The 27,677-nt window shown below is 46.4% G+C and overlaps 1 protein-coding gene and 1 pseudogene across 2 annotated transcripts in view; one reads left to right on the top strand and one right to left on the bottom strand.

Moving 5' to 3' along the window:
* Positions 1–2,868, bottom strand: part of Echdc3 (enoyl-CoA hydratase domain containing 3) — a 20,558-nt gene extending 17,690 nt beyond the window's left edge. For both annotated transcript variants that reach the window (XM_021155964.3, XM_021155965.3), the window contains exon 1: positions 2,620–2,868. In XM_021155964.3, coding sequence (XP_021011623.1) covers positions 2,620–2,789 — 170 coding nt within the window. In that variant the 5' untranslated portion in view covers positions 2,790–2,868. The remainder of the gene's footprint in view (positions 1–2,619) is intronic.
* Positions 2,869–5,257: 2,389 nt separating this feature from the next.
* LOC110289523 (protein dpy-30 homolog pseudogene) lies at positions 5,258–12,078 on the top strand (annotated as a pseudogene).
* Positions 12,079–27,677: the final 15,599 nt, after the last annotated feature.

The raw sequence follows: 27,677 nt of genomic DNA, 5'->3' as shown, positions 1-27,677 counted from the left end.
CTGTTCGGATGAATCCTGTTAATCCTTCCGGACTCACTGTTAGACAGTTCTCACAAGCGGACTTCTCTTCCCACCGCCGCCCCACTGACATCCATCTCAGTGATCGTCTCCTGATTGCCAGACCCAGATGCACTGGTGGCCTGCACCACTCCCCTTTTAGGAAGTCGTCACCTCTGGGCAGGGCTTCCTTCTTCTCCAGAAGGTCCGTGCCTTCTTTGCTGGGCTCCTAGGCTCTGGCAGGAGCGCCATCCCTTGCCCTCTCTTTGTTCCATGCACACTGCCCAGGCAACTTCACTGGTGACACCTCTGTGACACTCTGTGCTGAGATCTCCCAGTCATGCCCCCTAGTTCAAGCCCCTCTCCAGAGCCCTGGATCTGTGAGTTTGCTCCGACGGTCTCTAGACTGCTCCACGGGCAACCTTCCCCACACACCCCTCTCCTCTGAGCTGCTGTTGTCACCCTAGCTGGAACCAGAAAGTCACCTTATGTTGCTCTACAGCTCTCCTTGATTTCCCAGGACATCAAAAGTCCTCAGCCTCTCACCAGCCTCAGCTCTCTCATGGCTGTTTCAATGTGGCGTGCCTTAAGCGGAGACCTTCACCAATACTCTGAATTTAAAGGAAAAATGTCTCTCTGATGAGGTCTCTCTCCCATAGGACACCTATAGGATATAATGGTCCCTATAAGTGGTCCAAATAGCTATCCAAACATCATCATTTTAAAATACCACTTTTGTTTTTCACAGCTATTTCTACTGACTGTAGAGGACTGGACCAGCCTCATAGGCCCACTCTGCCATGATGGCACATGAGGGAAACACCTTGGGAGGCACAGGGGATCTCTTTCAGCCTCCTGGTTCACTACCTCCTGACAGTCATCTCTGAACTTGACTCTCATCTGTAAAGAGGGGTGACAGACATCTTGCAGGTCATTGTGTGACTTAGGGACAATGAGTGCAAGTGCCTGACACAGCTCTCATTTCATAGCTGGTCCTCACGGTAGGACGGCATTATTGCTCTGAGGCACAGCTTTGAAGCGGGAGACTTGAAGTGACCCAGTCACACAAGTCCCCCTGCTTACCATAGTACTGCTCTAGTGCTTGACTCGGGAAGAATCTTAATACATGATTTCTATCATCTATAATCAACTGGTCTCATCACCCTTTTCTTCTGATTCCCGATTCATGTTTACTTCTGAAGGACTCAGTCTTCCATCTCTTGCCAGAATTTCTGAGCAGATATGACCAGACTTTATTTGGTGGGGGAGGGGATGCAGCCCAGGCTAGTCTCGAACTTGCTATGTAGTCCTGGAGGGCTTTGAATTCAGGATTGTCCTGCTTCAGCTTTCCTAGTGGTGTGATTACAAGCCTGTGCTACCACACCCAGCTTATGACGATTGTATTAGAAGCTTCTCTTTAAAAATCAGAAAGGGCCGGGCAGTGGTGGCGCACACCTTTGATCCCAGCACTTCGGAGGCAGGGGCAGGCAGATTTCTGAGTTCAAGGCCAGCCTGGTCTATAGAGAGAGTTCCAGGACAGTCAGGGCTACACAGAAACCCTGTCTCAAAAAAAACCAAAACCAAAACCAAAACCAAAAACAAAAATCAGAAAGGAAGGCTCTACATTTCAGAGCCCTCCTAAGGCTCTCTTTGGGAGTGTTTCTATCTCTGTTGATGGGCAAGGAGTCCACAGGAAATGGGATTGCTCTTTAGTTACTGAGCCCCACCAAAGCTTAGCTCCTGTGGTGGCCACCCATGGTTGTCTGTAGGGAGTTAGGGACAGACAGAATATGGGCACCCTGGATGTGTATCTGCAGACCTGTGTGCTAAGCTCCTTAAAGGCTGTAGTAATAGAGAGGTCTAAGGGTGAAGGGGAGATGTGGGGAGAGCCAGAGGCCAGAGGTTGGCTCTCCATTCTTTTGGAGGACCACATAAAAGTTTGGGTGAGGATTAAAAAGTCAAACATGATCTTCTAGGATTGAGAAGAGCTATTTACTGGAGTAGGGGACATATCACTTAAACAGCTCCATCTGTAGCTCTTAAACATGGAGACATATCTCTTTTCACAGCCTTGGGCTGCCCAGGCCTGAAAAGGGTCTTCATTATATCCAGGTTGTGCACTGATACAAACAAAACTTTAAGGCTTTTAGGTTTGTGGCACAAGGGGGCAGAGATCGGGGCATGTGCTCTGTATCCTTACTTATTGACCTCCCCCACCCTGCATTTCAGCACGCCCTTAACCCTGGAGCCTGCTGATTTTGTTTGTAAGGGCATGGATCTTTTGTGATAGGCTTTCTTGGAGGTCATGGCAACAGCTGTTGCCATGCATGTGTGCTCACGCCAGCAGAAATGTTCAGAAACGACTGGGCAACTGGTCATAGTAGCCCTGTTAGGGGGAGTTTTCACTTAAAACTCTCACATGTGCCTCGTATTAGTGTGCACAGGGAAGGGACACCTGTAAACTCAGTATGCAAGGATTCCTCCACCAAAGATGTCATCTTTTCGAGATGAAATCGAAAAGAACAGTGACGAATAACTCAGGATAAGTGGCGGCAAGGCCTGTTGATCCCGAGTCCTGGCTCCCAACTCCAGGGAGAGCCCTGGCACTGCCCGCAGGCTGACCTGATTCCGTCCTGCTGTCGCGTGCTGGTGAGCCTTGGCTCTGACTCCGACCCCGCAGGTCCTGCTGACCCTGGGCTGCAGAAGCCGGCGGAGAGAGGGGCCCATGGGTTGCGCCTGAGCCAGCTGGGCCACTTCGCCCTAAAGGCCCGAAGGCCTGCGACCACAGCCATTGCAGCCAAGAAAAGCAAGGCCGACTGTGCAAGCAGCCTAGGCCTCGGGTTTTTCCCTTTTAGACCTGGTCACTCAGAGCCCCGCCTTCAGGGCCCCACCCCCAAAGCCCTGCCCGGGTGTCCTTCTCCTGGAGCCACGCCCCCAAACCCGGGGCGCGGGGGCTGGGAACCGAGTGGATCGGGGCGGGTGGGGTGGAGGGGCGGGGCGGGTGGGGTGGAGGGGCGGGGCGGGTGGGGTGGAGGGGCTGGGCGTAGGTCACCGAATGAAACTCATTTGCCAGAGCCAGTGATTTGTTTGATTTAGTCAGGCTGTGAAGGAGTTTAAGGGAGGGGAGAACTGGGTTGGCTCGTTTCTTTGTGTAGCGACACCAGGAAAGTGCCGGATGTTGTGAAATGAGTGTCATCCGGTGATGAGTGGCAGGAGCTATGTACCACATTGCTGCGCCCACGCCTCCCACAGGAAACTCTCCTATGTCTTGTGGGTGATCCTGGATCACAAGGAGTGTTTAGCCTACTATAACTTTGAATGTTTTGCATCTTCCCGTGCAGACGCGGGAGACCCGTATTTATAGCTTGGGCTTTCCACATTCGCCCAGGGGAAGCCTGGAATCCGTTTCAGGATCCCAGTGGCTAGATGAGAGGCATATCCTACAGTGAAAGGCTTTTAAGTAAATCCTTGCAAATGTGGGTATTTGTGAGAGACACAGAATAAATAATCTTAGCTCTTAAGATCTTGTTGCTTCTAGAGGGAGGTGCCATCCCCAGGAGCCCAAACTCTTTCCCAATGGGTTCTGCAAGGATAACAGTATATACAAGATATACAGTATATACAATACATTTATTAAATCTCAGAAAGTAAAAAGATTTACAAGGGTGTCCTATAAGCTGACCAACCTGCAAGGCATTGAAGGGGGGGCTTCAGGGATGCAGCCTCTGTGAGTCTTACGTGTGCTGCTGTGAGATTTTAATCGATGCAGCTGCCTTTGAGTCTTTGTGCTCCTGCAAGTAGCTCCTCACCCCTACCTACAGAGGTAACCCCAGTAGACTTACCGGTTCCCTAAGCTAACCTTGGGTAGAATCGTTTCTTTGCTCTGTGGATGTCTTCCTAGAAAAAGTCACACAAGGGGCTTGCTTTTTCCTTTTGTTTTGTTTTGTTGTTTTGTTTTGAAACGGGGTTTCTCTATGTAGTCTTGGCTGTCCTGGAACAGAGATCCACTTGCCTCTGCCTTGTGAGTGCCGGGATTAAAAGCATACACCGTCACTGCCCACTGTGAAGCTGTCATCCTCAGCTTTATAACAGGACAAGACAATGTATAAGATGATATTTCAAAATATTGAAGACTCTTCCACTACCCTTCACCCCTCCATTTCCTTGACTGTTGTTCTATCAAAAAAAAAAAAAAAAAAAAAGCTAGATTATTCTTTGTTTCTGTGAAGAAACCCAGGATCCAGAAGAATCCAGCTGGTTAGAGGGTTGCAATTCTTGACTTCTGGGTTTTTAAAGCTTGACTCTTAGGGATGGAAGGCTACAAAGCAAGCATAATAAATTAGACTTGCCTTGATAGAGCTGGCCTATGAGTTTTGAAATGATCTCCCTGACCTCAGTGGTGTGATGTGACCAAATCCAGTAGCAGGTAGCAGCAGGAGTTACCCTCCAGGTCGCGCGTGCTAAGAGTACCAGGCAGATGCTAAGGTTGGGTGCCAGAGAGGGAGGTCTGTGGGGGGTCAGGTGGCTCAGAACAAGCTTCCAGCCAGACTAAGGTTTGGGGCAAGTGTAGGGCAAGAAGAGCCTATGAGAAAAGGAAGAAGAAGAAGGTGATTATTATGGGAAAGAGAGCCAGCCAAGGTTTCCCTAGCTGAGAATGAAACAGCTAGGATAGAGGCAGTGGGACTCTTTTTCTTTGGTAGACTCTCAGAGAAGACACAAGATCCCAGTGTCTGGGCAGATAGGCCTGGACACCACGCAGGGTTTCTTGTGGCCTGGTGTGCTGCTGTCGCTACAGAATGCTCCCTGTATTCTGAGAAGGGCTTGGAAATAGTATATAGAACGACATGTTGAAAACAAGGTATTGGGGCTGGAGAGATGGCTCAGTGGTTAAGAATACTGACCGCTCTTCTGGAGGTCATGAGTTCAACTTCCAGTAATCACACGGCAGCTTACAACCATCTGTAATGGGTTCTAGCGCCCTCTTCTGGAGTGTCTGAAGAGAGCTACAGTGTACTTACATACATCAAACAAACAAACAAACAAACAAACGGCATTTTGGGGTAACTTTAAAAAAACAAAGTTATTTACAAGGACATCTTAGCAGCTTCATGAATGACATTCTATGCTAAAGTTTAGATTAGAAGTGTCTCCCTTGCCAAACCTATGTATGGATCAAAGGCTTGTGCACCAACACCTGGATCTACTATGTAGAACCTTTAAGAAATGAGGCCTAGGTACAGAAAGCTAAGTTGCTGACACCATGCCTTTGAAAGGGAACCTGGATGAGCAGGTGCCCTGTGATATTCTTGCCACGATGCTAAAAGGTATAAGCAACCAGAGCAAACGACCATGGACCAAAAGCTTTGACGTCCTGAGCAATGGGAACCCTTTTCTTGAGTTAAGGTGGTTTATCTCAGGTTATCTAGGCAAAGGGACCCAACTGGCTCAGGCGCAACCAATGGGCCCCTCTCTCTGCCGAGAAGCAAAGTTAACACAGCCTACATCCTACAGTCATGCCAAAATATGTGAGGTAATAAAAACAAAAACAAGGAGGGTCACAAATTCAAGGCTAACCTAGGCTATGTAGTGAAACCCTGTCTCAAGCAAAGCAAAACCAACAAAAACACACACAGAGATTCAAGTAACAGAGACTCATTTCTCACCAGGGCAGGGTCTGCTACAGATTAGTGTCTTTGGATCACATCTGCATTGCCCTCAAGTAGGATATTGCTGGGAACTTGTTAGACCCCATGGCAGCAGGAGAGAGGAAATTGAATTTTAATGCATGGGAAGAGCACGAACAGCCTTTTAAAATGTCCTCATGGACATTTCTAAAGCAAGCCACATTACCACACAGAACTGCAGGAGTATGGGGGGGAATTTGGAAGAAGGGTCCAGAATCTTTGCAAACAATCCTAATGGCAGGCAGGGCCACCTCTCAGTACAATGCCTTGTTATGCTTAGCTTATTTATGCTTACTATTTAAGGTTTGGTAATTCGAGTTGAAATGGGCTTAGGTTTAGTTCTTGCCATAAGTCAAACAGGGTTTGGAAATAACATTTATCTCACAGAGCTGGTGGGGTGGCTCAGTAGGTAAGGTTGCTTGCCGCCAAGCCTGATGACCTGTGTGGTAGAAGTATAGTTCTCACTCCGGAAAGTTGTTCTCTGCCTTCACAAGTGTGACATGGCATGTGCAGGTGTGCAAGCACACTCGGGTGCACATACTAACTAACTGTAATAAGGACGTTCTTACAATTAAGCTCAGAACGTGTAGAGATCTGTGTAGTGATCGATACAGAATTGCCGTCTCTCCCTTCTCCCTCTGTCTATCTCTCTCAGCTTGAGGGCAGTTTGATTAGAGTTTAAGGTGACAATCCCAAAGCAAGCTGGCCACTTAGAGGAGGGGAGAATAGAAAAAAGAAGCAGGAGTGGGGAGCTAAGCCAGTTGAGTTATATTGGCTTAGGAATCAGCACTTGGTAGCAGGCAGCCATGTGGCAGGGTTTAGACAAAGAGCAAGAGACCACAAGGTATCAGACAAATCAGACTTAACCCCGGTTTATGCCCAGGCAGGGGTGGTGCACGTGTTTAATCCCAGCACTTGGGAGGCAGACTCAGGAGCATCTCTGAGTTTGAGGCCAGCCTGGTCTACAGAGTGAGTTCCAGGACAGACAAAGCTACACAGAGAAATCCTGTCTTGAAAACTAAAACAAATAAAACAATTCATACTTACAACTGGCCAGCATGCAAAAGAGACAGGAAAAAGAAAAGGTTGCAACTTTCTGACTGGGAAAGGCAAGGCCCAGCAGAACCTCCTGGTGACCTGTAGGGACTGCCTGAGTCCGTTTTCTGAACCAGACGGTTCCCCCAAGTGATGCAGAGCACACAAGAGCAAATGCCTTGGCTTAATTCCATCAAGGGCCATAGTCAGATAAAGATGTTTCTCACCTTTGAAAAGGCAGTTTCTCTGAGAGGACGGGAGAGTTGGTTGGGGGACAGTAAACAGATCAAGAGACTTCACCTCAACAGAGATGAAGAAAATAAAGAACCGATATGCAAAAGTTCCTTGATATTGGGGCAACTTGATTCTAAGACTCCCAAAAGATTCCAAAATCCATGGGTATGTTCTCATTTATAAAACACTGTGCTATTCACACAGATCCTCTAAATACTTTAAACAATCTCTGGGTTCTTATAAACTAAGTCTATATAGCATTTCATACTGTTGATTCATCATAAATGCTTTTGCTTATGGGTGTTTGTCTTTGTGTATGTGTGCTTTGAGATAGATTTTCTTTGCTGGCCTGGAACTCTCTATGACCAGGCTGGTGTCAAACTCACAGATCTGCCTGCTTCTACCTCCCACTCGTGCCACCACATCCAACAGCTTTTTGTACATCTTACATTGTGTGTCCAATTTTGAATCTGTGGTGCAGAATTTGTGCATGTGAGCAGGAGGAGGAGACGAGGCTCACACCTTCAATGCCAGCACTTGGAAGACAGAGGGGGGAATGCCAGAAGTCCAAGGCCAGCCTGGGTACAGGCTCCTGGGTTCCCTGTTAGTCTTAGAAAGCACTCAGCACCTTCAGGTGAAGGATTGGGGAGAGCAATATAAATACGATGAAGTGTGTCTGTCTCCAACATCAGACAGGGAAAGTGTAGGCACGGAGGTTGGGATGTGTAAGGCTCTGAGAAAGGGAATAAATCAGGGGCTCTCAGAGTGTGGATGCCGTGGATGGATCAGAACGTCTCAGCAACAACTTTACACAAAGAAAGACGTGGAGATGGGTGCCTGTCACGTTACCCAGGCAGAGACTGACAGTCCATTATCCAGGCAGGAACTGGTATAAGTGGCTGAAACATTGGTCTATCCTGAGGCAATGCAAGGCTCTTTGTGAATTCAGTCTGCTTCTGCAGGCCCCATGTTCCTCCTGTTAATTTTTTCAGGGGCTGTCTGTCTTTATCCTCTCTTGTTCAGAGCCCTTCTAATCTATTTTCCACTCCGACCTTCTCGCAGATACAATTTGATTTCCGGGTTGCTAGCAGGCTTCTCTCTGGCTTTGATTTCTGCCTCGTTTCCCCGAGCCCCATGTCTGTGGTGGAGCACGTGTCTTTGCTTTTTGTTCCCTTTAAAGACCCACAGGTGCTTGGAGACTGCTGGAGAAACCAGGCTGAATACAGAGACTTGCAGGGAGCCTGGCGTCTGGGGTTTGATGTGGGCATGAAGGAAGATTCAGGCCTCTTCAGTGTGCAGAGAAAGGAAAGTGAAGGGCAGATCTTCTCACTTCGTTTGGAATGATTTTTGAACTTTCTAAAAATTGTCTCAGCTCTCTTAGAAAGAAATGGGATGGGGTAGTTCAGAGGTACAAGGGTAAGAGGTGGCTAGGAACTTACCTTCAGTTATGATTCCCCCACCCCGCACCTGGCTGCATCTCTGTGTTTTGACCCATCTTCTTCCCTGTGTCTGTCTCCCCATCTCTGAAGCTCGTAGAAGGGTCAAACCCTTTCAACCAGAGAGGCTTCCAATCTTCATGATTCCCTGTAGCCACACATGCTTCTTTGTGTCCCAAACATAACTATTTTATATTGTATTTATAACCCAGCAACCATTACCCAAATGCCCTTTGTAAACTTCAGTTTCTTCCCAAGGACCTACGCCTCAAGTTCAGTGGTGGTTATATTAGAAACCAGTTGAGGGGAAGCACGTGGGGTGAAGGTAGCTCTCTTTTCTTGCTATTGAGCACAGATTATTTTTGTTTGTTTTGAGACAGGCTTTCTCTGAAGCCTTAACTGGCTTGGAGCTTGCTACATAGACCAGACAGGCTTCAGACTCACAGAGACCCACTTGCTCTGCCTCCTGAGTGCTGGGGTTAAAGGTGCACACACTGTTGAGTTCACTCATTTGCCTTAGGTAGAACAAACTCGGCACCTTCCATGAGTGATGGGGAAGGGTGTTATGCATGTGTGCACACAGCATCATGTTTAGGCATCTCAGGAGTCAGGCCCTTTGAGGGACGCTGTGTGGTCCACATCTGTTTCCAGATGCTATTTCTAAATTGTAGGGAGATAAAGCTGTTAGCCACTCCCTGTGGTGCTGACCCCAGGCTCATTGCAGGGCCTTACAAAGCTAGTGGGGACTAGAGTCAGTTTCCTGCTACATGACCCTGCCCTCCTCCTCCTCCTCCTCCCGTTTTTGTTCCATGTTCACACCAACCCTGCTTCACACATTCTTTTCTGCCTGATTTTATTAGGTTTATTGACAGGTGACAATTGTATATATCTAGGGTGTCTGAGGTGATTTTTGTGTGTCATCCTATTTATTTACTTATCTATCTATCACTCTATCTCTTTATCTCTCCTCTCTCTCTCTCTCTCTCTCTCTCTCTCTCTCTCTCTCTCTCTCTCTCTCTCTCTCTCTCCCAGGGTCTTGTGTAGCCTAGGTTAGCCTTGAATTTGCAACATAGCTGGAGCTGACCCTGACCACTGTCCAAGTACTGGCCTCAGTAACACAAAGCTAGCTATTCTTTCTCTGGTTCTGTGTGTTTCTTCTCGATGACACTAGCTGCTGCTTACATTATCTCCTGGCTGAGGGAATGGCCTAGCCCTGTATCATGTCCACTCTTTAAAAGCAGGTATTAAATACTTCGTCCTGAAGCTGTTCAGATGTCCTCGGCTGAAAGTCACTTTATTGTCCTCTAGCCTTCTCAACACCTTTATTTATGGCGTTTAAAAGCATCCCCTCACCTTTCTTTTCCATCCCAGGCCAGCCTCAGACTCACTAAGTAGCTAAAGATGACATTGGCTCTTTCTCTACCTCATAAACACAGGAGTTACAGATGTGTGCCCTCACATCTGGCTCTATCAGGTGTTTTCAGTTCTTTTTTCTCCATATCTGCTGTTTCCTATGACACTAAGGTTTGCTTTTTTTTTTTTTAACTTTTTATTGGTTCTTTGTGAGTTTCACATCATGCACCCCAATTCTTCTCATCTCTCCACTCTTCATAACCACCTTTCACCCTTTCACCCCACACAGCAGAGAAAAGAAAATCTCACTGTGGAAACTGCAGACACTAAGGATTTCTTAAGGGCAAGCTTCACCCCCTAACTATGCCTGTATCTGCTACCATGATGCTTTCGATGTCTGCAGACAGGAAATGTGTGAATGGTTGATTCAAAGTGATTATGGGTAGCCAACTGAAATGGCAGTTCCCCCCAAAGACACACGGTGGCGCTCTAGCCAAGCAGAGTTGCACAGATCAAACCAGACTCATTTAGTTTCTCAGCAATTTTAAAGATAATGGCGAATCCTTTGATTGCTGTCTTACCTGTCCTATCAAGCAGCTATGGATGATGGGAAAACAAATATGAAAGCCAGCTTAATGAGCAGAACAAGACAGAAAAATCAGACGTGAAGACACTATCTACAGAGAGACAAACACCTGCTTTCTCTGAACAAGGTCCCTGACACCCCAGCTAAGGACATGACAGAGATTGTGAGCCTCTGGTGAAGCCAGGCTGAGGCCTGTGTGCTAGGGAGAAGCTGCCTTCAAGTTTTCCCTCTTTTATTGGGAAATTGTTGTTGCTTATGTGACAGTTCTCAAGTACCCAGGCTGGCCCAGGTCTCCCTGTGTAGTTAAGGTTAACCCTGGCCAGCTGATCCTTCAGGATACAAAGGTGGAATCCCGTGAGAGTCGGCCAATGCTCTACCATGGCGTGCCAGCCTACCTTTGTTAATGGTGGGATGTTGTACAGAAAATGAGCCCTAATAGCTTTGTCGCCTAAGTTAGCGAAATTGAGTATTTTTTCTTATTATTTTTCTAAATATGCAAAACATGACTATAGTAGATACAAGAGTGCATATTCTGAAGTAGCCACCTCTCCCCTGCAAGGGTGCTTGCTGCCTTGAATTTGCCTTTCTTTCCCATAATGCGATTATAAGACTGTAGTTTTGTGATTGTTTGTTTTTAAATGGGGTCTCGTGTATCCCAGACTTGCTTTGACTTGAGACGTTACAGGGATGGCCCCTAGCATCTCACCCTTCTGCCTGTACTTCCCTGGTACTGGGTTTACAGCCCTGCATCTCCTGGTACAGTGTAGAGTTGGGAGGATTGGAACCTAGGCTTTGTGAATGCTAGGTGAGTTTCAACCGAGCCACAATCCCCATCTCCACTAATAAGACTTTTAGAGTTTACCTCTTTATTTTAATAAATTAGATTGCATATTGAATAAACCGAGATGTAAGAAGCCAAAGAAACCGACAGATTTCAAAGCCATGTCAGGAAATGAAAGTTGAAGTGTGATTAAAAGTGGTTTACAAGCTGGGCGTGGTGGCATGCACCTTTAATCCCAGCACTCAGGAGGCAGAGGCGGGCAGATTTCTGAGTTCGAGGCCAGCCTGGTCTACAAAGTGAGTTCCAGGACAGCCAGGGCTACACAGAGAAACCCTGTCTCAAAAAACCAAAACCAAAACCAAGCCAAACCAAAACACCCCCCCCCCCCCAAAGTGGTTTACAAATTTAAGCCGTCCTTGGCAACAGGTGACACTGTCTCAGAATAACCGAATGAACAAAGCTTCAAAATGAACATGTAAATTCCTGCTCGTCCTTCTCCCTCCACTGCCCAGGTGCTTTGTGTGAGTGCATATCTCTCTCAGAGTCTTTCTCTCTCCCTCTGTGTCTCCCATCCCCTCCCCTGCTCTGTGTGTGTCTAACTATATAGTTGTATAAAGTTTGAGTGCTGGATTCTTAGGGACTGACAGCATTGGTGTGGACTGGTATCTGGGTGATTGTGGTTTTCAGGGTCTACCATAGAGTCAGAGAAGATTCTGGAGGGACAGACAGAGGTTGCAAAAAGCCCTCACTCTGAGTCTGGCCTCACAGAGGACAACATTGAGAGGTGATTCATGCACAAAGGTCATGAGAATAGAAGGTCTTTGTCAACGCTTGCCTACATAGATCAGGCAGCTGGTTTGATCTTATTTCAGGGACTTGCTGTGCATACAAAGGAAACAATCACCAAATTCCACTGGGCCTCCAGCATCTTATCTTTTAAAAAATAAGGCACAGTTTGAAGATCAAAACTGATTTCATGGGAAGAAAAGAAACCTTGGCTTCTGTAGTTGCTACTGTGGGTTTACGTGATAAGTATGCAGCTTTGATTGCCACGATACTCCTCCCCATCTGGAAGACTGGGCTGTTAGACCACGGAACTCACTTCTGGATTTGTGGAAGAGAACATCCCCCCACCCCGTCTGACTTAATTACCATACTGATTTAATGAGTTACCGTCTATGCAACTTTTTTCTCAGATTGTCCCTTACTTTGTTTTTAAAACGGGTCTTCAAAATAACTTGTCAAAACACCAGGAAATTGAAACAAATTGCAGATGAGGGGCTGGTGAGATGACTCAGTAGGTAAAGGGGCTTACCCATAAAGTCTGAGGGCCAGAGTTCAATTTCCAGGACCTACACTGACTCTTGTACATTGTGTGTGTGTGTGTGTGTGTGTGCGCGCGCGCGCGCACGCGCGTGAGCACTAAATAGTAAATAAATAAATGTAATAATAAATAAAATATAACTAAAAATACAAAGGTGAAATGGGGCTGAGTTTCACATCTTAAGCACTCTGGTACCTCCCCCATCTCTGAAAGTCAGAGGCATCCTAAAATAGCCTGTAAGCTTCCATAGGTCATGGAACTGAAAACCAAATCAAAGTGGTGATCAAATCAATTATGACTCAAATTTGAGAAATAGAGAGGCCTGTTTTATATTCCAGTTACCTATGTTTTCTAAATTTGATGGTCCAGTGACTCAGAGCTTAAGAGTTCATGTTGTTGCCGGGCAGTGGTGGCGCACGCCTTAAATCCAGCACTTGGGAGGCAGAGGCAGGCGGACTTCTGAGTTCGAGGCCAGCCTGATCTACAGAGTGAGTTCCAGGACAGCCAGGGCTAACCCTGTAACCCTGTCTCAAAAACCAAAAAAAAAAAAAAAAAAAAAAGAGTTCATGTTGCCAACCCTGATTGCCTGAGTTTCAGCCCTGGGACTCACTTGGTGAGAAGGGAAATGTTCTGTGACCTCCATATATGTACCATGGCACATATATTTCCCCCCCAAATAAATAGATTAACAAAAATGTATTCTATGCTATGTAGCACAAACTTGAATAACATCGTGTGGTGTCCTATAGCCTTCTCTTTCCCCCTAGTGAATCATAAAGGCTTCCATGATGCAAGTCTTTCATTACAAAGGGACTTAAGGGCACCATGGTATTTTATTATATTGCTTTTCCATAATTTGCTTAACCAGTCTTTCTTGGCAGACACATAAAATCTAAATGTCATAAATAATACCCCGCCAAACAACCTTTTGCATGACTCTCTCTTCCCATCTCTGACATTTCTTTGAGGTTAAGTTCCTAGGTCCAAGGCAGTGTCCTCCATGGTTTTCTCCAGAAACTTTGCACCCCAATACTTAAGAAATTTTAAGAATGGGGGCCATGACCTTGAATTGGGCTTAGAAACGACCTCTTGTTGTGGCTGACATTGTTCCACAGATAATAAAATACTTGCCGGATACTTTACCTTGTACATGAACACTCAGCCTTGTAGAGGGAACAGTTACTCTGATATTTTAAAGACTTCCTCTATATTCAGTAACTAGAGGAAATGAGAATTAATCAACATTCTCTAGAGAAATAGTCTAATAGGAGGTACATGCATTAAAATGTATTAAAATAGACAAGGAGACTTATAATGAGCCCTGGTTCATGTGATTAGCAAGCAGAGAAGTCCCACGTTTTACAAGCTGGGAACCCAGGGCATGATGTGAGTTGGCCCCAGTCTGAACAAAACCCTTGGAGCCCGAGTCTGAGGGCGGGAGAAGATGAACTGAGATGTTCCAGCTCAAGCAAGGAGACAAGAAGGAAAAGAACAAAGTTCCCGTTTATTCTACTGAGGCCTTCAGTGGATTGGGTGAAGCTCAACCGCTTTGAGAAGGGAAATCTTTACTGAGATCACAGATTCAAATGCTAGCACCCTCCAGAAACACCCTCATAGACATACTCAGAGATACTATTTAATCTGGACAACCCTTGGCTTAGTCAAGTGGACGTGTGCTAACCACCATAGTGGCAGAGATGGGGAGAGGTGAACGGGGAAACCTCTGGTCCCCACAACTTTACCATATTGATGATGGACTCCAAGATTCACAAAGACTTATTTGCATAAACCCTTGAGATAGACTCAAACATTTGGAATGTTGAGATTAGACTACCAGTGGTTTAGGAGACGGCATTTTACAGAAAGCCCATGTCAGTGACTCTTTTGTAATAGAAGAGATGTGTCGTCCTGTCCAAGGGACGCATATAAAACAGTCTCCTTTTGCTACTCCTTCCAAACTCATTGGCCAGTTCTCTTCCCTTTTTATTATATTACTTCATGTGTGTGGATGTTTTGCCTGCACATATGTCTGTGCACCATGTGCTTGTCTGGTGCCCAAAGAGGCTAGAAGACCACATTGGATCCTTGGAACCATACTTACAGATGGTTGTGAGCTGGCATGTAGGTGCTGGGAATCAAACGTGGGTCCTTGGGAAGAGCAATCAGTGCTGTCGACCACTGAGCCATCTCTTTAGCCCCTCGTTTGCATTATTTTTTACACACGAAGAAACTGTATCCAACTACCTCTCGTCAGAAACGCTTTGCCATAGTTTGCACCTGAACTGTCCCCACGGGCTCATTGATCCTTGCTGAGCTCTTGTTCCTCTGTGACAGGCCTGTGGAAGTTTTATGAGGCTGGGGCATAGCTAGTAGAAGCAGTGTGATAGTTCAGGCCTTGATTCCAACCACTTTTTGCTTCCTGGTCTTTCATGGTGTGAGGAGCCTTCACCACATGTTCTCACTGCAGTAAACTACACCATGCTTTGATGGACTGAGGTCCTCTGAAACTGTAAGCCAAGATAAAGCTTCCTTCCCTAACACATTTTTTTTGTCGGTATTTTGACACAATGATCCTAAAAATAACCAATACCCTCTTAATTCTTTTCTTCCTGAAACATGTTGCTTTAAACATATTCCATCTGCTTGCTCCCTGCCTACTGCCTTGACTCTGCATCCCCACGCTATTATGTTACTGTGTTAGCTACTGTTCTATTGCTGGGAGGAGCCATTGTGACCAAGGCAACTTTCCCAATAGGGCATTTAATTGGGGGCTTGTTTACAGTTTCAGAAGATTAGTCCATTGCCATCATGGTGGGGAGTGAGGCAGACAGGCATGCATGGTGCTGGAGAACTTACATCTGACCTTCAAGTTCCAGGGAGAGAGAGAAAGAAGCCTGGTGTGTGCTTTTGAAAACTCAAAGCCCACCCCCAGCAACATACCTTCTCCAACAAGGCCACACCTGCTCCAACAAGGCCACACCTGCTCCAACAAGGCCACACTGCCTAATCCTTTCCAAATAGCTCCACTAACTGGGGATCAAGCATTCAAACATATGAGACTATGGGGGTTACTCGCACTCCAACCACCACAATTTGTCAATGTTTCTTACCATTCCCAATGTGATTAAAAAGGAGAATAAACCACATCTGGACTCAAGACATCTGGGCTGGTGGTCCAGCCTCTGTAGATGTGAGAGTCAAGCAAATGGCTGGGCTTTCAGGAAGCTCTGTACCTCTGTGTAGAAGATTTAGACTTGTGGGTTGCAAAGGGATGGTACTGAGGCCCAGGCAGCTTAGCCCCAACCACACCGTTGTCTGAAGAGTTTACTCTTACCCGTGGCATGTACTGAGCTCTAACCAAACAATGAATGCCTCCTTGGACTTGATACAGTCAACTTTGTAGGGAGGTCAGCTAAAAGCTGTGTGAGGGTTCTTCAACATCATGGATTGGATCTGTTTGAGTCTGCCTAAATAACTCAAAGGGCTTAGTTTCATTTTTCACAGACATCCCAGGGAATGGTGGGGTCATTTGCTTTTGGTCTGGGGATAGAGTCACACAATGTAGTCTGAGTTAGCCTTGAACTTGCTTTGTGACTTGCGCTCTCAGTCCTACCTTGGTCTCTCATGGGTTCTGGTAGGCACTACCACACCTAGCCTTTTATGAATGGCATACTTTACTATGATTCTCCATCTCTTCTTTTTCTCAGCGGTGGATCCTTCTAGGCTGCACAGCCGGCACAGGTCCGCAGAGAGCACCGAAGCATCGCCTTCTAATGGATCTGCCCCACTTCCCGGGGAGAGACTCAGCCTTTCTCCTGGCCTGGTGTTCTGGCACATTTGTTTTCTGTGGGAAGCCCGGATCCACTTCCACCACACATGCCTGCTTTGTGGAAGAGGAAACTGGGACAGGGAGAATGAGCCATACTGACCTCGGATGGCACTCGCCATCTGTCAGAAGGACAGCTTCTTTAGGCAGGGCCTTTCCCTCTGATTCTACCCTGCCTGGGAGGAACCTCATTCTCTTTCCTGATCTCTTGATGGCACACAGCCTGCTTGTCTCCCTTTATGTTTTCTTCTCATAGGAAACCAGTCTGTCATTGTTTGGCTGCTGTGCCTTCCAAAGGAGAGACCATGGACTGAACGGACACGTCTGCTTAGTCCAAGTGGCAAGGCCATCCTTCCTGATGAGTGACAGGAATTGAGGATTGCCCTTTGGTTCCAATCCTGTCTGATTAGCTCTATTGCCCCATGTTGCCTTGGGGATATGCATATGTCATGCAAAGAAACATCCCAGAATATCTCAAATGGAACAAAGCAGTTGGTTGTGTCTCAGAGGAATATGGGAATTTATAGCCAAGTTCATGGTTTCAGAGCCCGGGCCCATTTCATTTAGGAGAACCAAGCTGTTTTGAAAGGGACAGGATTTTAGAGTTTCAGAAGCCTCGCTTTGAAGGCTGAGAGAAAAGGCCAAAGAAATCAACCCACTTGGCTCCCTCACCTCTTCCTTTTAGTGGCACACATAGGAAATGGTGATGCTGTTTACAGAGCACACTGATTGGCTACCGGTACAGGGAACCCGTAGCTCTCAATCCTAACAGGCTGCCAGAGGACTGTGGGGCCGGCCGGCATCTCACTCCATTCGTTCATGCTGATGCCCGAAGTGGAAGATGCCAAACGAACAACACAAGCGAAACAAGTGACATGACAGTCATGCTTTCAGTGAAGGTGACAAAAACACACACACACACACACACACACACACACACACACACCAGTGGTGCTTTGATGTGTATATCCTGAAAGGATGATTTCTCTTGTCTGGGACAGACAAGAAGTAAATTAAAATTTAAAACCTTTTTCATTTTTAGTTGATGTGTCTGTGTGTCTCTGTGTGGTCATGTGCATATGGGTGCAGGATCCAGTGGAGGCCAGAGCCCCTGGAGCTGGAGCTACAGATGGTCGAGAACTGACATGGGTACTGGGAATTGAACTTGGACCTCTGCATTCTTTGTCACTGAACCTATCTCCAGCCCAGGCTTCCTTTTGTTGCAGTCGAACGTGGGTGTGCACATGTGCATACGAGAACTCAAGTGCAGATGCTGAGGGCCACAGGTGTGTTCTGGGTGGGTGTGAGTCACAGGTGTGTTTTGCACAGAGCTTGGGTCTTCTTCAAGAGCACTATATGCACTGACATGCCAAGCCTTTTCCCTCAGTACCTCCCTTTTGCTTCTTTAGACAGGCTAAAACTAGCCCAGGCTGGCCCAGAACTTTCTGTGTGGCTGAGGACGATGTTGAACGTCTAATGATCTTGCCTCTATCTCCTAAGTCACTGAGATTGGAAAGCAGTAAGCCTGGTTCACACCCAGTGTTGGGGATCAATTTCAGGTATCAATTGAACTGTATATCGCCAGTGCCCAGAAGTCAACTTTTTAAAATTCAAGATCAAATACAGTGAGAACTCACTAGAATTAGGATGACCACGATTAAAAGCAAGCAAGCAAGCAAGCAAACAAAAACCCAACAACAGTAACAACAAGTGAACAAATAAAAACCCCAAATCCAGAAAATAACAAGTGTTGGCAAGGATGTGAAGAAACCAGAACCTTGTACACTCTTAGTGGGAATATGAAATGAAATAAAAATTAAGCACACAGCTACCAGAGGACCCAGTTCTGCTTCTGTGTGTATGTCTGAAAGAAGGGAAAAGAAGAACTTGAAGAGACATCTGTACTCCAATGTTCATAGCAATATCCTTTCCAGTAGCCCAAGGTTTCCACCAAGGGAAAATGTGATATAAATATTCAATGAAATATTAGTCACACTTAAAAGAGACATTCAGCTGGGCAGTGGTGGCGCACACCTTTAATCCCAGCACTTGGGAGGCAGAGGCAGGCAGATTTCTGAGTTCGAGGCCAGCCTGGTCTACAGAGTGAGTTCTAGGACAGCCAGGGCTACACAGAGAAACCCTGTCTTGAAAAACAAAAGCAAAAACAAAACACAACTAAAAGAGACATTCGTTCAGGTGCTGTGTGTGACATAGAAGAAATCTGATGTGGTGGCTTGATTGGAAATGGTCCCGCAGACTCATTTTTTCACATGCTTGGTCCCCAGTTGATGAACTGTTTAGAACTATTTTGGAGGCATGGCCTTGTTGGAGGAGGTGTGTCAATGGGAGTGGGCTTTGATTTCAAAAGCCCAGGCCTGTAGATCAGGATATAAAGCTCTCAGCTACTCTCCTAGCTCCACACCTATCTGCTTTCTGCCATGATGATAATGGGCTAATCCTCTGAAACTATAAGCATGCCCCCAGTTAAGAGCTGCCTTGATCATGGTGTCTGTTCACAGCCACAGAACTAAGATACCTGGGGATATTACAGTAAGCGATGTAAGACAGCCACAAGTGGGTAGAGTGTGGCGGCTTCATCCATTGATCCTTCTTGTTGCTGAGCCCAGAACTGTCAGATGCAGAGACAGAGGTGGGGGAGGGGAATGAGTACGAAATGTAGTTGCCAGGGGCGGTGGGGGAGGAGGAGTTGGGGAGTTAGTGTTTAATGGGAGAGCTTCAATTTTGCAAGATGAAAATGTTGCAGAGTTGATGATGGTGATGGTTATGCAATTGTGCATGTGTGTCAAGAGCCACTTAAACATGGGCAGGATGCTACATTTTCTCATGTGCATTTTCATGCACACACATGCACACACACATGCATGCACACATGTATGCACACATGCACACACATCACATGCAAGCACACATACGCATCCATGCACACATGCACACACACTCACATTTCCAGGGCTAAGATCAGCTGGTAAAGCGCTTGCCTCTGTGGCACTTTCAGACTGTGCTCTGCTCCTGATACCCCTTCTTGCTTCCTTGGGTTCCTTTCTTGGCTAAGGTGTGAGCAATTACTCCTTTCTCCAGTTTCCCTTCCCCATTTTTGGTTCCAACCAGTCCCCGTCTAAGGCAGTTGTAAAGCCTCTTTCCTTCCCTCTCCCCGACCTTCCTGGGTACACGGCTGCTTCAGGAAGTTCTGACTGGTCTTGGGGCCCTCGGTTAACAGAATACATTTCCACTGTGGATTTGGCCTCATCAAGACTGAAACAGTCTGTCCCTTCTGGCTCCTGCTGGTCTCTGACTGTTGGTCAGTTTGTTTTGAGGCAGGGAGGGGCAGAGCAGAGAAGCCCGACACAAAGACAGCCCCTCTGTTCCCCTAAGCACTGTTGGATGCCTAGTGGGTGGTTCTTGGCCACAGTCATTCCTCCTCCTTCCCCACTGCCAGCTGGACCTCTGTCCCCTCTTGTCCAGCAGTGCCAGAAACTACCATGAAAGGACAGTTCTTCACTGAGGGCCAAGTGGAGGCTTCACCCCACCCATTCTCAGAGGACCTTCTTAGTCTAGGGCATGTCTGTAGTGCCAAGGGACTATCTCCGTGGTTTGGGGTGATTTTTAAAGTACATTGACATAGGAGACCAGACTTGGAGTCTGGCTTTCTCCTTGAGAAAGCTTCTGTTCTTTACCTGAGGTCCCTTCCTTGAGGCCTAGGGCTTAGTGTTGGGCAAAGACCTACCTTGTCAGGTCCTCCACTTAAGAGCCCCGAGAAGCTTTCTGAGTTTTCCCAGGCAATCATTGACAGAGGAACAAGTTGATGCCACCCCAGTCAGTTACAGAGACCCTGACGTATCAGCTTCTTTATTTTTCTAAAACCAACTGGACTACTCCCCCCCATCCCCTGCTTCTGCCCACAGTCAGGACTCATTTCTGAGGGTAGGGATATAGCCAGTTGATAGAGTATATACCCGGTGTGCATGAAGCCCTGAATTCAGTCTTCGGACTATGTGAACTGGCCTGATAACATGTATCTATCTGTAACTTCAGCAATGGTGAGATGGAGCAAGACGGTGAGGAGCTAGCTCAAAGTTATCCTTGGCTACATAGCAAGTGCAAGGCCAGCTAGGACTGCATGGAGCCTTGAAAAGGAGAAGAAAGAAAAGGTCCAGTAGGGGATTTTTCTGCATTTCAGATCTTAAACCTTCTCAAAGACACACATCCTTTCTCCTTCACATCCAATAGCAGCTGGGTAACTTTCCATGATCTTCCCAAACGTTCCTAAGTCTCAAAGAGGGTTTAGAAAGTTAAGGAGAGGCTTGTTCCAGACGCACACCCCTGAGCCTGGTCCGGGTGTGGCTGGAGTTAAGTAGATTCTTGGCAGCGCATGTGTGGATGCTGGCGTGTGAGTCTCCCTGTACCTGGATTACAGTGACTTCACACACGGTCTCCTCTCAGCAGCGTTTGTATGTTCAGAGGGGTCAGAGTTCATTCCTGCCACACTCCTCATGCAAGTTTCATTCCCCTCTCCTCGCAGGAGTGCTGGGATTGCAGATTCAAGCCACAACATCTGGATTTAAAAAAAAAAAACAACAAAACAAAACAAAATACAACAACAAAAAAACAAAAACCAAAACGAAAATTAACAACAACAAACAAGCAAACAAATAAAACCCATGGGAATCCCAATGATCAAACTCAGGCCGTCAAGCTTGCAAGAAAACTTGCCAGCTTCACTGGTATTTGAGAATACAGTTCAGTAGTGTTAAGTATATTCATATTGTTCTGTAAAGAATTGTGCTGTCTAGTTTTAAGTCAACTTGACGCAAGCTAGAGTCCTTTGGGAAGAGGGGCTTTCAACTGAGAAAACACCTCCAATAGATTGGTCTATGGCAAATCATTTTCTTCATTGATTGATTGATTGATTGATTGGTTGATTGATTGATGTGGGAAGGCCCAGCTCACATGGCAATGCCACTCCCGAGTTCTACAGGAGAGCAGGCTGAGCAGCCATGGAGAACAAGCCAGCAAGCAACATCCTCTCTGGCCTTTAGACCTACTCCTGCCTCCAGTCTGGCACTGACATCCCTAGATGGCGGATGGCAAGCTGTGAGTTGAAGTAAACCCTTACCTCTCCAAGTTGTTTTTTGGCCACAGCATTTTAACACAGCAATAGATACTCACACTAAGACTCTAGGTTCTGTAAACTCATTATCCTGCCAAGCTGGAATTCTGAAATATAGCAAATTCCCATGCTGGCCTCTCTTTCCAGGAGCTGGTGACCTACAGTTCCACCTTCTGTTGGATGGCTTTTGATACCTTCAGTAAGAAGGATCCTTTGTATCTTCCTGTTTGTGCCTGGCTTCTTTCAGCATTATGTCCTTGAGGTTACTCCAGATCACAGCCCATGTTCCTAGTCTCTCCTAGACCTCAACCTTACAAGTTGACTTGAGTCACAGTTTCCAGGTGAGAAAATTGAGACTTGGAAGGATTAAACAATTGTCTAGGACTATGCCATGAATCAAATTATGCACCCTCAGATATAGGGCCGAATTCTCGCCCTAATTACCTAAATGTGACCTTATTTGGACATGAATTCTTTGTGGGTCTGATTAAGTTATGGACATGAGATTGCCCTGTGTCTGGAATGAATTCTAAATGCAGTGACCGACTGACATCTCTTCCTCTGACATCTGGGCAGGCTAGCACAACCCACAAGAACCAAGTTTCTCTATAGTTTGTTTTCCTACAGAGCACTGAGGCTCCCCTTGGTATTGCTACAGCACAAACTTGCCCAGAGCCCCTTTGGCTTCTGTAGTTGACTTTCTATCTCTGCTGGACTTGGGTTGAGAGGTCAGCATTGATCATATTTGCCCTCTCCTCACTGTTCCTCCAAACATCACCCTGGTCTGCTTCCACACTTAGTGGCAGCATAGCCCTTGACCCTCAGAGGTCAAGTAGCACCTTTATTTGTTGAAATGAAGGGCTGTTTTCTTCCTGTTCTCCGGAAGCTGGCTGTCCCCTGGATCTTCCCCCACCCTGCCTTCATGAGCTTCTTTGGATCTATGCTGCTGTTCACTTGATTTTAGAGTCACATCTGCCTTTTCTCCCACCGATATCCCTAGTACAGGCAAAGTCAGCTGTGGGCAGTGGCGACAGCATAGCTCCACATTGCTGCCTGCTGCAGCCTGAAGAGGTTCCTTAATCCAGATCCCTGGCCTTGACACAGAAAACTAGTTCCGAATGAGCCAGTAGTAAGCAGAGTCGGCTTATTAAAAATAGCAAGAGCCGCACCTGGGGAGAGAAGTAGGCCCACCTGAGGCCGTGGGTATTGACTGCTCAGAGGAGAGTGGCTTCTTTGTGTCCTTGTGGTGGCTGTATATAGGATTTCAGAAGCTTCTGGAACTTCATTTGCATAACCTGTTTAAGGGACCCTCTCCCCTTCTGTCTCTAGAGCTCTTTCTGTTGAGATTGCAGGGTGATGCGGGAGCGGCCCTAGATGGGAATACAGTGATAAGGTAAAGCCAGGGGTCGTTAGGGTTGCTTAAGGGGTTCTGGCGAGATTCCTGGAAATTTGCAGATCTACAGCTGGGAGGAAGAAAGGCCTTTTTTCCACAAATGTCGTTGCAATTCTCGACTCTCATCTGGAAAGAGGCTTCACCAGCTGCTTATCCTTCTCATGTCCAGAATTTTCCCTTTCTTTCTATACTGGCTCAACAGTGGGAAGCTATGTGCGAGCTAGGGCACAGCTGCCTTGCCCTTGGCAAACGCACGGCTTTCAGCAGGCTCTCATCTCCCAGGAGACACCTATTCTTTCTGATTCCACCTGGCCCCGTCTTCTTCCTCCAGTGCAGGCTGGCCCAGCCTTGCTGCTGCGTTCCACTCAGTTCCTGGACATCAAGGACTCTCCCCTGGCAGTGACTCGTGTCCCTTACATGGCCCCTTCAGAATCCCTCATTTCCTCAAGTAGCTGTTGTCATTTGAAATGTTCACCCTTCTCCTCTGTGTTGATCTAGGGTCAGGCTCTGCATTGGCCTTGAACAATTCAGGGTAGGAGCTAATTTCACTTGATGTAGAAAAGAAAAAAACAAGCAAACAAACAACAACAACAAAAACCAAACCAAACTGAACCAACTGACCAACCAAACGAATGAACAACTAAATAAACAACTCCTGCCCTCTTTGGAAGAGTGGTGCATAGAGAGGCACTTGGAGCCCCTCTCTTTATGGCCCCAGGAGCCGGTGGATAACACTTCTGACTAAGTCCAAGATTCTGCAGCTCTGAGAGGGAACAGGAGGATGCCAGTGGCTGTGAGCATTATTCCCTCGAATGCTTATGAGAACAGTGTTAGTTTCTAACTCTGGTACAGAGGGAGTCTCTGAGGCAGGGGATCGGGAACACAGCATTGATTTCCCACCTGCTTTCTTTGGGTTTTAGCAGCATATGGCTAGGCTGATGCAGCACTTCTCAATGTGTGTCCTTAGGATAAGGGTCGGACTAGTTTCTCAGGTTGTTACTACTTCTCAATAAAAGTGTCTTGAGGGGGCTGGTGAAATGGCTCAGTGGGTAAGAGCACTCGACTGCTCTTCCGAAGGTCCAGAGTTCAAATCCCAGCAACCACATGGTGGCTCACAACCATCCCTAATGAGACCTGACGCCCTCTTCTGGTGTGTCTGAAGACAGCTACAGTGTACTTACATATAATAATAAATAAATAAATATTAAAAAAAAAAGAAAAAAAAGTGTCTTGAGTGAGAAGTCTAAGAAGTGTTTCAGGGCTGGTGAGATGGCTCAGTGGGTGGAGGCACTTGCCTTCAAGTTTGAGGACCTGAGTTTGATCAGTTTGATATATATATATATTTGATCAAATATATATATATATATATATATATATATATATATTTGGAGCCCGTATACACATATATTTGTGTGTGTATACATACATACATATATATGTACATAATATGATTAACTAAATTTAAATTTTAAAATAAAAAAATTATAAAATAAAACAGTGTCTAGGCAGGTGTGGTGGTGTTTCTAATATTTCAGAGGTAGAGGCAGAGAAGGTTCAAGCCTGTCCTCAACCACGTAGGAAGTTCAAGACCAGCCTGGGCCACATGAGACCCTACCATAAAACAAAATAGCAAAGCCCAAACCCCAAGCCAAAAACCAACCAACCAACAAAATCAAACCCAAACAACAACAACAACAAATCCAAATAGCATTAGTAAGGTTCTTTACTGCAGAACTTCTTGCATAACTGTGCCATCAAATCAGCATATATAACTGAAGGCTTCTGGGTGAACGTCACGTGCTGGGAACAGAAGCCTGGGAAAGAGCCTTGTCTGCAAGTAGTTTACTAGTCTGCAGCAGACAGACTTTACGCAAGGGGCTACCCACTAATTATAGCTTTATAGTGCTACAAAGGAGAAGGGTGGGGTCCAAGGAGAGCGTGTTTGCCATTATGCTCTATCTAGTCTGGCACATCAGCAGTGGCTTTCTGGGGGAAGTGATGTCTGCATTAAGACTCAAAGGAGGAGCTCCTTCCTAGGGCACAGGGGTGTGGAGCACACACAGACACTCTGAATGGGAAAATGTCCTAACCCACTTCCCTACACTCCTCCAAAACTCCAGCTGGCATGGGGTCTACTGTTGGCTTAGGTGCAGACAAAGATTCCCAGCTGGGATTCTAGAGACCAGAGCTATGGTGATAATACCCTCTGCCCTTAGCTATCTAAAGACTAGGCTCTCTCTCTCTCTCTCTCTCTCTCTCTCTCTCTCTCTCTCTTCAGCCTTGTCTTTGTTGTCAGTAACATCCAGAATAAAGACCATGACCCTGGAGAGCTATGCTTATTTTATTCTGTTTACTCAGCAAGGGGCAAGGGCTCTCTCATGCATCCCAGGCTGGCCTCAAACTCATTATGTAGCCAAGGATGACCTTGAGCTGTGCCTCTTGCCTCCAACCCCTAACAGCTAATATTACAGTCTCCATCATCCATGCATATGTATATGCATATGTATATGAATGTATATATATATATATATAATTTTACATGTATAAAATTAAAATTATAATATAGGTTGCTTTTTCTATTTCTTAAGGTACAGACATGAGAGAAGCAGCACTAACCATCAGCGAGAACATTTTTAAGTAGGAAGGGAATGAATAAAATAAAACAAGAGAATGCAACAACTATAGCATTGATTATAAGTAAATGCTAAGGTGATAGATAGCTCAGCTCCCAGGCATGTGATATTGAAAAGTATAGTATGTTTGCCACCCTAAAGCTTCAGGAGACCACTGTGCCTTGGCTATGACTTGAGTATGTTCTAGAAAGCCACATGTGCTGAATTGAATCCCTGTTGTATCATATTAGGGTGAAAACTTAATTCCAATGCAGTATTCAGAGTTGGAGTCTATAGATGTTGATCAGTATTAATAATTGTTGACCTTCCATCTAAGCTCGGCCCCACAGTTACCTGGCAACAGTTACCTGCCTGACTCACTATAGAAGGGGATGTTTGCCCCCTCCTTACTCTCTTCCCCCTCTCTTCCCATTCCTCCCTCATGTGCTCATAGCCAGCCTCTTCTCTTCTCTTCTCTTCTCTTCTCTTCTCTTCTCTTCTCTTCTCTTCTCTTCTCTTCTCTTCTCTTCTCTTCTCTTCTCCTCTCCTCTCCTCTCCTCTCCTCTCCTCTCCTCTCCTCTCCTCTCCTCTCCTCTCCTCTCCTCTCCTCTCCTCTCCTCTCCTCTCCTCTCCTCTCCTCTCCTCTCCTCTCCTCTCCTCTCCTCTCCTCTCCTCTCCTCTCCTCTCCTCTCCTCTCCTCTCTCTCTCTCTCTCTCTCTCTCTCTCTCTTCTCTCCCTCTCTCTCTGCATTTCTCTGTCTCTACTCCCTCAACTCCCCTCCCCCTGCCCTAAACTCTATTCTATTCTATAACATCCTGTGGCTGGTCCCTCAGGGGAAAGGGATGCCTCAGCATGGGCCTGCAGAGGCACCCACTTCCCCCATACCATACCGCACCTCCACCAAACATATCCTTTTCTCTCTTTTTTATAAAACAATAATGCCACCAGGGTGGACGATATGTTTTGTAAAGCGGCCATGAGATGGGTGGGAGGGGGTGCCTTAGCAGGCTCTGGTATCAGCCATAGGATAGGCCTAGTATAAAATGGAGTATATTTGGGACATGGAAAGGGAGTCTGGGGAAGGGAGTAGAGGCAGAGGAAGGAAGGGGACAGAGAAGAACAGAAAAAGAGAAGAAAGTAGGAGAGAGAAAGAAGGGAAGAGGCTGGCTGGGAACACATGGGGAGAAGAAGACAGGGGAATGGAGGGGCAACATCCCTTTTATACATGAATCAGGCTCATACCTGGCTATTGCTAGGTAACCGCTGGGCAGAGCCTAGAGGAAATGCTAACAGTGGAACCCCCGTGATTAAAGATGGTGGTTTTATAACGAGACAGATAAGAAAGGGGGCATGTACATGTACCCAGCCTTTTTATTTAATGCCCTTGTCCATGTTGGGACACTGTCATTTCTATTGCTGTGAGAGACACCATGACCACAGCAGCTCAGAAAGGGGGCATGTACATGTACCCAGCCTTTTTATTTAATGCCCTTGTCCATGTTGGGACACTGTCATTTCTATTGCTGTGAGAGACACCATGACCACAGCAGCTCTTATAAAAGAAAGCATTTAACTGGAGGCTTGCTTACAGTTTCAGAGGCTTAGTCCAGTATCATCATGGTGGGAGCATGGAGACACGTGTGGTACTGGAGAAATAGTCGGAGCTACACTCTGATCCACAGGCAGAGATAGAGAAAGAGGGGGCAAGGGAGGGAGAGAGAGAGAAAGGGGGTGGGGGAATAGAGAGAGAGGGAGGGGGAGAGAGAGGGAGAGGGGGGGAGGGGAGGTGGAGAGGGAGAGGGATTGAGACTCTGGGCCTGGTATGAGTTTTTGAAACCTCAAAATTCACCCCCAGTGACACATTTTTTTTAACAAGGCCACATCTCCTCCTTTTCAAATAGTGCCACTCCTTGCCAAGCTAAGAAGTCAAGTATGTGTGCCCATGGGAGCCATTCTCATTCAAACTATCCAAGAGACGATAATCAGATGCAACTTCAGCCTTGAAGCAGAGTCATAAACCGAAATAAACCACTTTAAAAAAAAAAAGTCAACCTAACTTGCCCAGCATGGTGGTACAAACCTTCAATCCCAGCAGGAAGCCAAGGCAGGAGGATCTCTGTGAATTCAAGGCCAGCCTGGACCAGAATGGGATTCTCAGGCCAGCCTAGGTTTTATATATATACATACACTGTCCCAAACGGTTACCTCCTCTCAGATATTTTGCAACAGCAACAGAAAAACAAAACAAAATGAAACAAAACTAACATAGTGAGCTAGGTGTGGTGGTT

The sequence above is a fragment of the Mus caroli genome, unplaced genomic scaffold (assembly GCF_978045245.1).
Source record: "Mus caroli unplaced genomic scaffold, Mus_caroli_1 scaffold_2, whole genome shotgun sequence".
NCBI lineage: Eukaryota > Metazoa > Chordata > Mammalia > Rodentia > Muridae > Mus > Mus caroli.
This window is presented reverse-complemented; position numbering and strand designations above follow the sequence as displayed.